The 15673-nt window shown below is 40.0% G+C and overlaps 1 protein-coding gene across 1 annotated transcript in view; it reads right to left on the reverse strand.

The window, feature by feature from the left end:
- Positions 1-12298, reverse strand: part of LOC105453728 (icarapin-like) — a 29136-nt gene extending 16838 nt beyond the window's left edge. Inside the window, exon 1 of the mRNA XM_011695910.1 lies at positions 12032-12298. Coding sequence (XP_011694212.1) covers positions 12032-12098 — 67 coding nt within the window. The 5' untranslated portion in view covers positions 12099-12298. The remainder of the gene's footprint in view (positions 1-12031) is intronic.
- Positions 12299-15673: the final 3375 nt, after the last annotated feature.

Consider the following 15673-nt stretch of genomic DNA (forward strand, 5'->3'; position numbering starts at 1 on the left):
CCCTCCCTCTCTCCGTCGACGATGTAATGTGTGCACACGCATCACGTAAATGACGTAATGCTACACCGGTTTCGAATTATTTCTCAAATTATTCCGATTTTATCTAAGTTCTTGTGTTTCATACTCGTTTCGTATATTTTTTATGGCAACAACGCGCGCGTAATTTTTTAGCGACCTTCTTGTACATGTTTTAATGTCTCATCAAAGTTATTTCTCATTATTTGAACACATCTCAAGCGACTTGATTGCGCTGAAAATGAGTCTGCCGATGCGAGAATATTTCCAATGCGAGAAGGAATGCGCGAAAAATCGATAGCAGATCCGAATCAGCAAAAAGCCGAGGGGAAAAAAGATAATACCTCGCGTAGCGCGTGCATATCTCGAATTCTAAAAAAAAAAAAAAACTGCTCAAATCTCCGAGGAACCTGTCTTATATTGCGCCATCCATTGCTCGCAGTGATGTCTTCTAGCACATATTATACAACTGCAAGTGCATCGGATCCCATTCTTAGGAATTTTAGGAATTCTGGTCCGCAGAGTCTTTTTATTCTGACAAAATTTTATTCACTCCCTAAAACGTGTCATGCGCGCATTTATATATATTAGTTATCATTATTATTCAAAGTTTGTGACTAAATTAACTAAATCCATTTTTACACATAGGAGCGATGAACTTGCCAAGCGTTGCGATAAATTTCTAGCTTGTAAAAGAACCATTTGATTTTTTATCACATAAACTACAATTTTCCACAGTAATTTTTAATTGTCAATTGTGTATAAAAAATGAAATTCGATGAGATATGATAACACAAATTGAGCAAGAAGGTCACGGTGGAAGGAAATAGTTTCAAAAACGAACTTTACAAGAGCTCGGAATTTAATTTTACTGCAGACAGAGGTGAAATGAATTACGTGGCAGGGGTCCCCGCCATTATTTCAATGATCGGTTTCTCTCGCAAAGGCGACGACGTCGACGCTGGGCATTCGCCGATATCAAAGTTGCAGTTTCGACTGATGGGTTATGGCAGGGGGATAGACAGGAGCACCTATACCAATCGAGGCGGATGCTGGAAACGGGAAGTGGCGTTGCTAGTGCAGGAGCCCCCGACATTATGAAACTTGGAATCGAAATAGCGCGTACCGCACGAGTACGTACTTGATGTCAAAGGCGTAATAACTTGGAAGTACTTGCGCCCCGCGATGCGGTGTAGCCTTGGCCCGATGTATGGGGCCGCGTGCACGCATACACACACACACGTATGCACTCGCTTGCGCGAATTCGTGTGTGAATATATACCCGGCTCGTACATCATCCGCGTTCGAAGCAAGGAGTTATTGCGCGCTGAGTGGAGGTAAGTGCGTCAGATTGACACGCGACGGCATATTACGCATCTTGTGTATATACACGGGGTGGTCTTCTCCCTCCCCGTATAGGTCCGGTTCCGCAGGAATTATATACGAATCGATTTTAAACTCGGCGAGAATTTGAAGGTTTATCGCCTGTACATTCGAACGCCAAGGACACACGTGCGGGGTCCAAAGACACCTAAGTCAACATGACTTAGGTGCCTTCAGTGCATTACACGTTAAGTACCAATGTTGCGTAACATACTGTGCTCCCCAGGTGTGTTAAACGGCGTGGTAATGAAGTCTTAAAATTATGACCGCGTATTGCAAGAGACACGTACGGACGTGTGCGTTGACGATATTTATAGTACTGGCAAATGTGAAATAGTTAATTATAGATCCTTTAGACTAAACACGTACCTCCTTATTTTCGGATGTGCTGCACAAACGATTTTACGTGCGATAGAAATAAGATGTAAAATTGGAAATCACATTCTGTGTGCTAAATGCGGTTTTAAAATATACAGAAGTACTTTAAACAGCGCTCACTAATTATATAGGGTTATTTTTTTGCAAAAATAAAACTGAGTCAAAAGTCATGAACCATTTTTTTTTACAGTACTAAATAAAACAGTCACTACTGCAGTAATTACTGCTTTATTGAGCATTGTACAGACAAAAATTGTTCTTAAATAGCGCTCGCTAATCATACAGCGCCATTCCTTGTTAAAAATTGATTTAAAAAATCCTGAATCATTTTTCTCTACAATGCTCAATGAAGCATTAATTATTGTAGTAATGATCGCTTCATTGAGCATTGTAGAAAAAAATCATTCAGGACTTTTCGACTCATTTTTTTTAAGTGAATATATACACACATATATGTATATGTATATATATATATATATATATATATATATATATAACGCTATATAATTAGTGCTATTTAAGATACACTCTATAGATTCATCGAGTTAGTTATAGTATTACAAATTCGAAACTAATATTGATTTCGAGTACTGCATATCCAAATTGGTTGCAAAATGGTGTAGGGATGATTATTTATGAATCACGATGAAAATGTTCTCATATACATATATACAATAATTGTGAACTACTCCACTTTCTCCCGCTGTCGTAAGTGTCAGATCTCGTAATCCGTTATTTACTTTTTTTTTAATTTTAGGACGGTGGAGCGCATCATTTGACAAATGCACAGCTCAGAAGCTAATGCAATATCGCGATGAAAAAAACTTCGTTTCTATTTGATAAGAGATAATTTGATTATCGCAAATAAAAAAACATTTCGTGATAGCCAGACCGCAGATTTAGACGCGCTAAAACATCAGATTTCGTTCGCGAAACTAAAATGGAAATTCTCGTGTGCAAACGAATTGCTATACAAGGATAAAAGGCATTCCGGCATGGGATGCAGATGGTCCCGAATTTGCGCGCTATATCCTGCATTATCGAAGACTACCGTGTTAATCCGATTCGCGTTAAGCCGAAAAGTTTTTTTTTTCCGGACAAAAAATACGGGCGCTCTCGTTGTGTTTCGCACGCTTTTTTTCCGCGTGATTTTGTCGATCACACCACGGTGGTTTTCGGAAATGCGATGATCACGCAAAACGAGGATTACTGACATACACACACGCGGGCGCGCGCGCGCGCGCGTACGCCGCTTCGCTTAAGTAAAGATCAATACAGCGTCTCGACGATAAATTCCTTCACGTCCTAACGGTATTAAATACTTGAGACGCAACACGGATTATACGCCTTGGTTCGCTGAATGTTGCGTGAGTAGCAGTTACGCGAAGAAGAGAAGAGCTCGATGAGATGTGACGCGTTTAGGGATCATGAGCGTGGAGCGTGATACAAGATCACGCAACTTCCAAAGCAATTCAGAAATGAGTACCGTTAATGACGGAATATACATAATATTTATTCCTTTATTATAAATCAGATCTCCGAAAGGTAGATGCCTTTTTCTACAAGCACTAACAATAAATAGATATCTATCCATAACTTCTAATCTTATTTTACTTCTAAGTTAATTAATAAAAAATAATATTTACATTATTTAACAATATACATATACAATTAATAGTTACGGAACGTTTGAAACGTTATGGTTTGAAAATTATTATACGCAATTATAAATATTAATTCTTCATTATTCAGTAATTAATTCTCATTCACAGACACATCATGGCCCTTAACAATGCAAAAAAAGAGATAACACGTACCATTTTTTCCTATCGCTCATTGTCAGTTTAAAATATGCACAAAGAGATAGGGTGGGAAATAAACAAGCGAACGATACATGTTCTCTTATTTCAGTTGACGATATGCATATCTCTTCCTTCCCTCAGGAAACAAAGCCTTTCATTATGACCACATACTTTTTCTGAGAATCTTTAAGTACACAATCAGCCAGTCGCTAATTAGTCACCGTTATACCTGCGCCGTTGCTACGTGCAATAATACTTATTATCGCGATACCATGACTGTCGGAAATACACCGACAGTCTTCATTTTTTCGTGTCTGCCAAATGCGTCGTTTTTCGTGTAACTAATGTACGCGTAACATGACTCCAAGGGACATATATCAAAAAAAGGAAAGAAAAAAAAAAGTTTTGCACCATCCCCCGTTATCTTGCGTATCCCTACATTGAGCCGGAAGCTCCATTAATCTCCTAGATGATTTATCTAACAAGTTGTTTTCTCCTTTACGAAATGTAGTACTCTGCCCATGCTTATTTTCCGACTGATAATTATATACGAATAATTTCGCGATCGTGACTTACGTGTCCCTATTTTCGATCCTCACGTCACGCCCCGTGGCCCCTTTAACAATTGCCAAGGCTGACGCGCAAAATTTTTGTTTCTATACAATATTCGATTCCGAAAATTCCGACAAAAAAATTCATTTCTTCCCGCCCGCCGCCCGATCGAACGATATCGTTTTTTTTTCAGCCCCTGAAATTACCGTAAGTCCAACCCGGCCGGGGTCACGCTTGCCACGCGGAAAATCAATGGTGCATTGACTTTTGCTCCCGACAGATTCGCCGAGACGCGAGATTGGATTTCAATTTGTTTCGGAGGAATATTCGTTATCCTCGTTATTAGACTTTCGGAAAGGCGGCGATTACGGGCGGCGGGCGGCGCGGGTATATATACGACAAAAAGCGAGCGAGCGAGAGGGAAGCGCTAATGATTGGTTTCAAACGAATTTCCACCTGGCAGATCCGATTTCGATGTCCGTGCGCGATATGCGCGCTCACCTATTCATAATTACTCTATCGTTCTCTCTGCCGCCGCCTGCACCATCGCCAAGGGTCGGCGATGGCAGTTTATGGCTTCGCGACTCTCTCGCGGGATAATTGGATTGTCCGCCGCCGTTGCCGCCGACTGACCGAACGACCATCCCATAATTCTTTACGTCAACAAGAATGGTACCGCTACGCTACCACAGCGCGTTTTGTGTGCTGGCACATTACTGTGTGTCTTAATTCTGCGCTAATTTTCCGCTAATTTCCCTGCGATAAGCGCGCACGTAATAAGTATTCTTTAGTGTCGCTTTATCGGCATCTGGACTTGTTTAAGCCAATTTCAGAATGACGCAAAACAGTTGTAAAGCAATTACTTTGGCGTTTGGTAACGCCAAAAAAAGCCTTGAGAATAAAATATTGAAAGAAAAAACATTTAACATTGACTCTATTTAAAATATTGACTGGTTTAAAAATTTCCATGACCTGGAAAGCTTATGACGTGAGTTATGCAAATGTATTCGCACATTATAATAATTATTATAACCAGAAGTCGCAAATATGATAAAATGGCAAAGCCAAAGCTCGTAAATGCGTAGCCGTATAGTTTGCTGAATGCAAAACTTGATTTTGTATCATTTTCGTAAGTATTGACGTGAGCTCGTCTTTTTCGTAATCGCTTGTCTGTTCTGTATTTCCTTTTCTTGTTTCTTGCGAGAGCGTTAATATGAAAAGTTTCGCATGCAAAATTTCATTTGATTTTATTTAACAAAAAGTTTTTATGTCTCATTTCAGCTGGTGCTTGTCGTTATTCTGGTAGCTCAAGAACGTTCTTGACTTTTATTGTATAAAATATTAGATCATACGAGCAGTCTGGGTCAAAGTGGTTTTGATTATGCGATTACAGAGAGCTGGAGGAAACCGGCAAAAATGCGCGCTAAAAATTGTTCCGAATAACAAATCAGGCGAATGTAAATTTAATGCCCAGATACCGTCAACGTAATGCGTACCCTCTCATGACTCTTGTCCTCTTGTACATTTTAAATGCGTAGAATTATGAATCTAGTATACTCGGAAAAATTTCGTGATGTCCTACCGCTAGAATAAAGTTGAAACAAAATTTGTTTAAACCTATGATAGTCGGGGGGGGACTCTCTAAGATTAACGTATTAAAAATACTTCCGTCGCATAAATTTTGCAGGCAAAGTGCAGCGCACGTTAAAGAGTATCTTTTCTCTTTAAAGCAGCTTGCGTTTTCCGTGCGAAATGCGCGCAGGATGATTTGTTTGATTCGAGAACTACGCCCGAATACTGTTTTTTATTATCTACCGCTCCATTGCCGCGCGTGTACGGCAAATGGCGATAGGCAAATTACCTGCCAGTAAAGACTTTTATGCGTGATGTTTAACGGCGGCGTTCCTTTCACACATATGCACGATCGCGGCGATATATGGTGCATTAAACGACGCCGTTAAATCACTATAACGGCCATGGCATCGCGCAAGTGTTCGTGCTTTTAAGCAAGGTCCAATGTCGATATTATACCTGGCACGAAGTGAACGACCAAATAAAATATATGTAAATCAGCCATGACACGCGAATAATTTAAAATTAAAAATTAATTTCTCCTCGCAAAATTTTTCTTTTTATTTTTTAAAATACTAAAATCCCCGTGACATCACCGGCAGTGTATAATTTACCTCCTCGGAGGAAAAAATTAAAATTTCCCGGTAGACATTTCCATCCTCGCTTTCATTCCGCGAATTACTTAATATATAAATCGCAATTATGCTTTAAGGATTACACGAGGCAATGTATATAGTGCGCTTGTATAAATGTTATTATAACAGCATGTTGCTTGCGCGAATAACGTGATGCGCGTGGTAAAATGCATTGTCGGGACAAAAGTCGTGCACGAGTTGAAGCTAAGGATGCGCTTTACTTTAATCCTGAAATGTATACTCGTTTCATCTTATGTCGTGTGCCTAGGAGATACCCTATCCCATGATATCCCATAACAAATTGCCCCAAAGAGGACTTTTGCGCAAATAAAAAGATTCTATGTGTAAAAGCTGATAATTTACTTTATGAAAAAATACTCAACTTTACTATTACTATTACACAAAATTTAAATGTGTGCGTGTAATATCTCCTTAAAACGATTAATAATTTAATGATTAATGATTTTTTATATTTAATGTTTCACAACATTTAATGTATACATATCTATATTTATTGATAACTTAATTAAATTAATCTTGTATATTTACATTTTAATATTATTTGACGCACTTCTTTAATTTTTCTACGTAGTTTATTACAAACTGTAAAAAATAAAGACATAAACGACATAATATATCTTATTACCGATTGAATTAAGATACAATAAACTATAAAGCAAAGCTAACGACAAAGCAAAATAAAAATAATATTACATATACATAACGCTTTTTGCAGTTTCATTGACCTACATATCAAAATAATTCACTTTAAAGATATGATCAATATTGAAGCATATAAAATTATTGGATAAGAATAATTTTGCAGACATTAACTTTATACATATAGTTTTATGCTTCTACGCTATCTTGAATTTATTTTTATCGTCGTTACAAGTAATCGTTCATAACTGTCGGATTACGTGTTCGCCGGACAGGTTTTGCGCTCTAGGCAGCTAATTGCGCAGAATCATTCGAGATATTGACCTCAGGACTCACGACGGGAGAAACAAAGAAAAAAAAAGATGCGCCGACAAAACGTTCGCGGCGTACTGCCTTTTTTCATTTAAATGGCCGGTAAGGCGGCGGCGGGACGCAGGCTGCATACTTAATGGAGGCATATTCTGCCGGTGCCACTGCCACTCAAGGCAAGCCCAACACTGCGTCAACGGGGTCAGGCTGTTCGCGACAGGAAAATAATATGAGTTGGTCGTAATCCGCGGCAGAACTTCGCCTCCAGATACGGAGGTGTACAACAAACTAAGCCGTCGTCACGCAAGGACACTTCACGTACGGCGAGTCGCGCGAGATACAGCGAAATAATGATACCCGGGTAGAAATGTCTTCTGCCGTTTCTTTCGAATTTTACTCAACAAAATCTCTAAATAAATATATGTATTGTATTTAAATTATATAGATATATCGTTTATTATTCATACAGCAACTGTAAATGATATTTTGATATCAGGTCCAATGTAAGAATTGCAGACATCAAAGAATTTCTTGACGGTAAAAAAAGCGGAGGCTGTATATAAGTATTCGACCGAGAGACATACATTATTGCTTTTTGCCATGCAATCATGCTCTATCGTGTACGTCACACATCCGCATTGTTAACTGCGCGCGGGCAGTAATAATGATACGTACACGTGCACCAGCACGGCGGATTGCACGTGTGAAGCGGGCGGGTGAAAGGGAGGCCGGTGACGGGAGGCTCGTCGAACGCGATGCGGAACATAGGAAGAAGGAATGACATTACCGGATTGTGCAATAGACATGCGATGCTACGTGAATCAACTATACTCGGGGTTCCAAACGAGGTGTCGGAAGTAATTAGTCACGACTTTTTTCCCGCTATAATTGGCGCCGAGCGGATCGAGTGATTTACACGCGACACATTTTTACGCGAGTGCGAATTAACTTGCGTATATATAATATACGATGACTCGCACGAGTGTATTGAGTAAAACGAAAAAATACTTATTAATACCTACAACCGTGGTTGGCGTAACGAGATGAAGTGCATATTGGTACACCAGCATTACGAAAACTAACTTTGAATAGAATTGTCAAGCGGTGACTCTTTGATTAGACATAATCCCTAAAAAAATCTTTTTAAAAAAGGAAAGCTATTGATTAGGTATGAAAAAAGCATCTATTCTTTGGAATATATATATTTCGAAATAATGCTTTCGATGAAAATTTTACTAAAAATCTATAGCATTTTGGTAAAATTTTCCTCAAAAGCATCGCTTTAGAATGTTGTGAGCTCCAGATATTTTATTATCTAAAGAAAGAGAGAAATATTTTTTTTCTCTTTAAAAAAAAATATTTTTAGAAATATCTAATTAAAGAGTCAATGGTTGAAATCTCTACTAAATCTCTAATAAATCTCTAGTATAACTACAGGGTAACATAAATTAGCTTTTTAGTAAAATTTTCTTCGAATGCTTTGGAATCTAGCCTAAGTGTATGTTATATTTCATTTTACGAAATTATACACAGCATCTGTAAACCGCGTTTTTTTATATAAATATTTAATATATAAATTAAATAATAACAATTAATTAGCAAACGTAAATATGTATTTTCTTTTGCATATCCAATGCATACACTCGCGATGAAACAGCTCCCAAATTCGGCTATTACCGCGTATCGATTTTTATATATAAAGTACAATTATATTCGCACAAACGAAACGAACCGCAAAGCGCGGCGAACGGTCCAGAGAGAGAGAAACAGAGAGAGAGAGAGAGAGAGAGAGAGCACACCGCGCTAGCAACGGCGCTAAACGTCATGTTTGTTGCACGAAAGAGATTTACGATTGCAGATGATTACGCAGGCCCGGCTTAAAGGCGACGCGCGATTACCCAGCAGTAAGATTACCCAGCAGCGACGATTATGTATTCTTAATGGGATTAAGCGCAATCTACTTATACACCGCTATCGTGACAGGACTGCTCGTGCTGTTTGATGCTTACAAACCGCCATCTCGCCTATCCTGATACCTAACCGGGCGCGGGACGAACGAGGCGCTATAGCAGCTCACCGCCGATCGAAACTCGACCGAAACTCGATTTTCGTAGCTTGTCGGCAAGTCGGCCCCGTCCCGGGGAGAAGTCTCAAAAATTACATTATTATCCGGCTGTCACCCGGCTGTCAGCGAGCGTAATGAGAGCAGACGTTTCTCTCCGGCGGAGACCGCCGTTGTAACGGCGAAATTCCGGCGGCATGGAAACTGGCAGGTGCATCACGTTAGGAGAAACACCTCTCGCCGGGAGGCGTCATACTCCTCAACGAAGTAATAACGGACGCGCGTAACCGTTTCACCCATGGCGAAAGAAATTTAATTGTATGGATTGTACACGCCGTCTGCTCCACGGCCGAACGGGCCACTAATGATTCAAACAATTACGAAAGTTCTCCTCTACCGAGGCTCAACTGACGCTTGTGCCCATACATACATCGCCTCTCATCTCGCGTCTTTTGCAATAACGATCTGAAAGCCGCGATCGCGTCGTCTCGTCGTCGCTCGCCGAAGTTTATTCAGGAGCCGTAATATACGCGTGGCGCGTCACGGTGCCATTGGTTAAAATATTCGTATCATTTGGTGCTTCAACGAATATGCACAAAGTTTCCGAGACTGTTTTACAAATGTTGCTCTCCGCAATAACGCGGCATGCATTTATGCATGTACAATTATTCGAATGCAAACTCGTTAATCTGTTTTAGACGCGGGGCCGCTCTCGTGTCGCAAAAATCATAAACGATATTTTTAAACATGGATGGAAAAACGTACGTACATTCGCATTCCTAAATACACTGCACAAAAGTAGTTGACAAAGCCGGGATAAAAGTTTATTAATATTATGTAAAAAAAAAATGAAAGTAACAATTCCATAAGCAATAAATAATATTCGTTTAAATAATTTATAAATGTCCCTCGTTTATCAGATTCAATATCTATACTCGAAAAGTTGTTACATTCTCGAAATTGTTGCATTTAAACGTCAATACCGCGCGTAGGTATTACGAAATGATAAACGTAAAGTGTAACTGAACTCTCAACTTTAGCGGAGGAGGGTCTTGATAAATTAGCGACGAAATCGTAATTCGCAATTTGCCGGAAAAGCCAGCTCGACTTATTTTTGTGAAGATTTCCGCACGGTTGAAAACGGTCGAGAGAGACACACACAAACGTCGGCCCGGGAGATAAAGTTACATTAAAATCAAGAGGAATAAATTGGAGTTCGACGGGAATTCGCTCGGACAATTATCTTGGGGACGAAGCAGCTCCAATTAAACGAGCGCGCTTCCTGCCGCTCCTGCCGTCTCGCAAAAACGGGTCCGATGCTAATTAGCAAAGTCTATGCTCTGGAAGTGAATTTCATATCGAGTTGTAATCGAGTAAACAACGGCCTTAAGTAGTTCGAGCGTGCTATCTGCTTCCACGATTTCTTCGTGACCTGACATTCAATCGCGATATTCACCCGCCGCGTCGGGGGCCCGTCTCGCCTTATAACGACGCATAAATGTCGTGAATCGAATGCAAATAATTCCGAAGAATCGCTCAATGCGACGAACGGAGCCGCGATAAACGTCGGTGCTTCGACGGATGAAAAATAAGAGTGAAAAATGTAGATCGCCGTTTCATTATGATTACGATTCGTAATTATATAATTCCACGCGAAAATTCGAACTTTATCTATCTGTCTTTCTCTCTTTTTTCGGAAAATTTAATAATTTGTTCACAAAAACGTTTACTAATGACGAGTACAAAATTAATTCAACTCTGAAATTGCATATAATATATTAGAGTTCACATACATTAGAGTATCTTATCTGCTTATTTTAAAAGGATGAGAAGGCAAATATAATAAATGTTTGCGCGGTCTGAATCTGCGAACTGACTGAAATTTGATTCTACTAACGGAACGCGTCTGCAAATACTCACTATTAATTCGCCGTCCGACATTAGATTTGTACTCGTTTTTACTACTTTTATTGATTTAACTTGACATTTCGGCGCATAGCTGCGCATTTCGTTCTCGAAATCAAAAGAGCCGATTAAAACTCAATAGAATATTCCATTACCTGACTTCAACAACCTGATTTATAGTTATAAGTAAACTATCTTTAGTGGATTACGAATGACAGTTTTAACACCTGACAGTTAAACAGCCACTTCAAATTTACCGAGATGTGTGATAGAATATAATTGCATTAAAATAATTGACAAAAAATTGGCGAATATCGGGTGCTATTACTTCAAAAGTTAATTATAAAATAATGAAGCCGCAATAGTCATAAACAGGTATCTTAAGTCGAAGTCAATTCAATTGTAACGAGTGTGTATTTGCATTGACGAGTGATTATTAAACGGAAATACTTCGCTAAGAACAATATAGAACGATTTTCCTGTAAGAATTATTCAAACTAGAACTCAATTAACAATTTCAATCACGTTCACCACAATCGACACACGATTAAAAACTGACATCAAAAAGTTAAAAGAAATTTTATAACGTATTTCGAATAGGACAAAAGCTGATATCAGCGTATAAAGTTGAAAATATCCACGACCGCTCGTCGTCGCACTGTGGAAATTCGATTTTAATCCGCGAAATGTGGTATGTACGCGCAAGAAGAAAAAAAAAAGAAATTTGCTAATTTAAAAGAACAATGTCTCGCACTCACTTGGGAAACCGCGTGCGCACGCGACAAAGCACGCCGCAACGAGAAGAACGTGGACGAACGTTTTCATCCTGTCGCACACAGGGAACGTGTCGGGAACTCGTATAAAAAACTGCCAGGGAACCCGCCTGCTGCCTCGACGATGTCTCGATCGACACTAACCGGTCCACCCGAACGGACGGCTGTCACGTACGACGACTCGCGAAAGGATCAAGGTTACTTGCCAGACCGGACCGTGGAAAACACCGACGTTTTGCCCCGTCGGCTCCTGCCCGCGCCGCGGCTATATGCGATCCCACGATCGCGGTCGTGCCAATCAGCGGCGATCGTCGCGGGTCACGTGGCGCGTATCACGTGATCGCGAGCGGAACGCGGCGCGCGATTTTGAGCCACGTCGCCGCGGCTTTTCCTGGTATCGGTAATCTTTATAATTCTACGTCGCCACCGGAGTAAGTATAACGTTACGGGTGTGCACTAAACAACTCGTGTCTCCGATTTTTACAGCGATCCCGTGAGCCGACGAGCAAATGCGCATGCAGTGATAATTATGAGAGTGCCAGGCACAATAAGTGCATAATACGTATGAGTAATACTCTTGTTCCGAGTAAACAGCCGCGAACGTTATCGCGCCTGTCGTCGGTTTAGTTCGAAAAATCATTACTCACGAGATTTTCCAAGAAAAAAAAAACACAAGATAAATGGCACGAATAACAGTTTCAATTTTAGGCCGAGAGACGTTGAGAAATTTTGTAATCTCGATGAAAACGGGTCAGAGAGGAGGCTGTGACTCGCACGGGAGGATCCTTATCGTTACACGCACGTGGCGTAAGCGAGGGTGATATGCGTACGCGGCTGTGTACGTGCGTGATCGTGATTGTGCGTACGCGCTCTCCCGCGCGCTTGTGTATAGGTATATGCGGGTTATTATTATTATTATTACAGAAACCGCACGGTGCAGCAGCGCGGTGGCGGGCGAACTAGCGCAGCGGAACACGATAATTATCGTGCGTCTCACAACAAGCTTGTGTGTACACACGCGGGCCGCTTTACGCACGCATTCGGTGTACCGCTTGCCATGCTTGCGCGCTTTCGCGTAAGAAGTCTGTTACACGAACCGTCGAGAAACTTCGGAACCAGACGAGACTTGCCTGACGAGATGCTTAACCCTGAGACACGAGCTACTTTTACAACCGCGAAGACGTAAGACAGATTACTTCGAATAATTGCTGCCGCGTAAAATTCTAGTATAATCAGTAGACTAATCTTTAGTTTTCTAGACTAATCTACGCCGTTCCCAAAGAGACTTACTTATAATATTTTTTTAAATATATTTCAAGCTACAAAGAAATGCAAAGCCACAAAACAAAATTTTGCGAAAATCTATACCTATACTATAAAGGAGTACTCGCGAGAATATTTTTGCGTTTTAAAGGTAAAAGCAAAGGCAAAATATATATGTTTAGAGAGAAAAATTATGTCTTTGCGGCGTGGCGTTTCAGTATTTGCAAAAGCCGCCTATAAATTTCGCTGTTACATGTTGATAAAAGCGGTAATTGCGCGGCGAAATACCCTGTTATTATATGCGATCGGACCTTGTGATCGGTTACATCTGCATATATTTATGTAACCATGTCGTTTTCTAAGAATAGTTGGAATTCATCGTGCAATTCATATATTTTTTTTCATCATCTCGAATATAAGGTATAAGCCACGAACACGCACTCCTCGCTTCGTTACTTTCGTAGATTTTTCCGGCACGCGATTCGGTATGCGTTCTGCGCAAAATCGTATATAGCAAAAAATAGACAGGGGTGATTCATTGTAATAGATAAATGCGGCATTATGCGACGTCCGTTTTGTCGTCTCTCTACCGCATATGAATTTAACCTTGCACCTATTATCGCAGTAGGTATTTCCGGCTATCATAACGTTGCGATAGCTGTTACTTAAAAAGTATCGTCTAATGCTGAGGTATAGCAGCTGAAAACCAAAACTGATGCAATAAACATATCAAATGGATTTATCGGAAAATTGCTCTGCATTAGATAAATAAAAAATTATATATTATAATATTATAATATTATAATTTTAATGTAATTAATTTAATTAATTCAATTAATCAAAAATTATTAGTCCAGATCGCAATTTCGCCATACGTTAAATTTAATTCTATTTATAAAAAAAAAGTATTCGAATAATTGAGTCTTAGATACATAATTCTCGAAAAATGAATTAATGGTAAACGATCATAGACCTTTGATCAGTCGAGCTTATCTAAAACAATTGCTCTCAATTGCTTTTCCTTTCATTCTATCTCATATTTCTTGTGAACTCTTAAAGTGGTCTTTATTTCATAATACATCTCATCTACCTATCGTAAGAAGTAATTTTTTAACCGCAATTCTTTTTAACCGCGTGAAATAAAATGAGTCCTTGCTCATGGCACAGCTGCGTCAGCTATTGTTCGTCGATGCGATTAGTCACAATCGGACAAATGTGCGATGGGCTAATAACAAGAGAGAGAAAAAGAGACAAGTACATAGAGATAGATAGAGAGAGAGAGAGAGAGAAAGGGAGATAGAGAGAGAGCCTGGGCCTGGGTCGAATGCCGTTAAGTCGTGCGTTCAGTGACCGCACCGACACACGGCGGCCTGCAAACAACAGACAGTTTGATTAAAAGTAATTGCGTATGTCCGATGTAGCTGGGATTTTGGACGAATTTTCGGATCGGTCGCGTCGCGCGCCGCATCGCGCCGTGTTCATTCACAGGCCGCTGGTAATTTCGCGAAAATGCATTTCACGGGTCGATTGCAATGTGGATCACGCTGTTGTTTTCGGCTTCGTGCCCGCTTCCTGCGATCCTTCCGGCCCGAGCGTACCAGCCGCTATAATTTATGATGCGGAAGAGCCGGTATAATGGTCGGCGTGCAAGCCGAAGGCGACTGCTCTCGTCGTCGTCGTGGACCCTTGCCACTGCAATGTGTAAAGCGCGCGAGCAATCGGCTAAATGTATTTAACGGCGCGTCGGAAGACGCAGCGTGCATAATTTAAATTCCGCATCCAGTTTCCTGTATCGAATTCTATTCTCGAGCGCCGAACTTCACACAGAGAGTTTTCCGCATTCGCGTTAACGACGTTTGTCAGCGTTTCAAGAAGACGTCGCTGGTAGACTAACAACAAGTCTGATGCGATAATAGCTTTCCTGATTATCTGAGGAATACCACGTAAGAGCATTCATTATTATTGCACATTTAATCAACTCACTGTTGTAAAATTATCTTATTTTCTTAATAATTTAACGCAACGACAAATAAATACAATACGGAGATATCGCTATTGTAATTCATTCGTTACTTGTGAGACCTCATTAAAATATAGCCTTCGGCACTTTTCATAAAAAAGACAAGATATATATATATATATATTTAAGCTGTGTGTGTGTATGTGTGTCGTGATAAAGTTTTATATTCATCTTATTTATTTTCCTTATTTATTTCCTTCATTTTTATTTAATTTTTAGTAATTCGTATCTCTAGATGTTAATTGCATAAACATTTTCATTAATTATTCACTCTTCCCGTTTTTGCCGCAGGCAGATCGATGTTAAAAAAGATGTTTACGCTCGCTGTTCGCGGTATGCCATAT

The sequence above is a fragment of the Wasmannia auropunctata genome, unplaced genomic scaffold (assembly GCF_000956235.1).
Source record: "Wasmannia auropunctata unplaced genomic scaffold, wasmannia.A_1.0 LD335996.1, whole genome shotgun sequence".
NCBI lineage: Eukaryota > Metazoa > Arthropoda > Insecta > Hymenoptera > Formicidae > Wasmannia > Wasmannia auropunctata.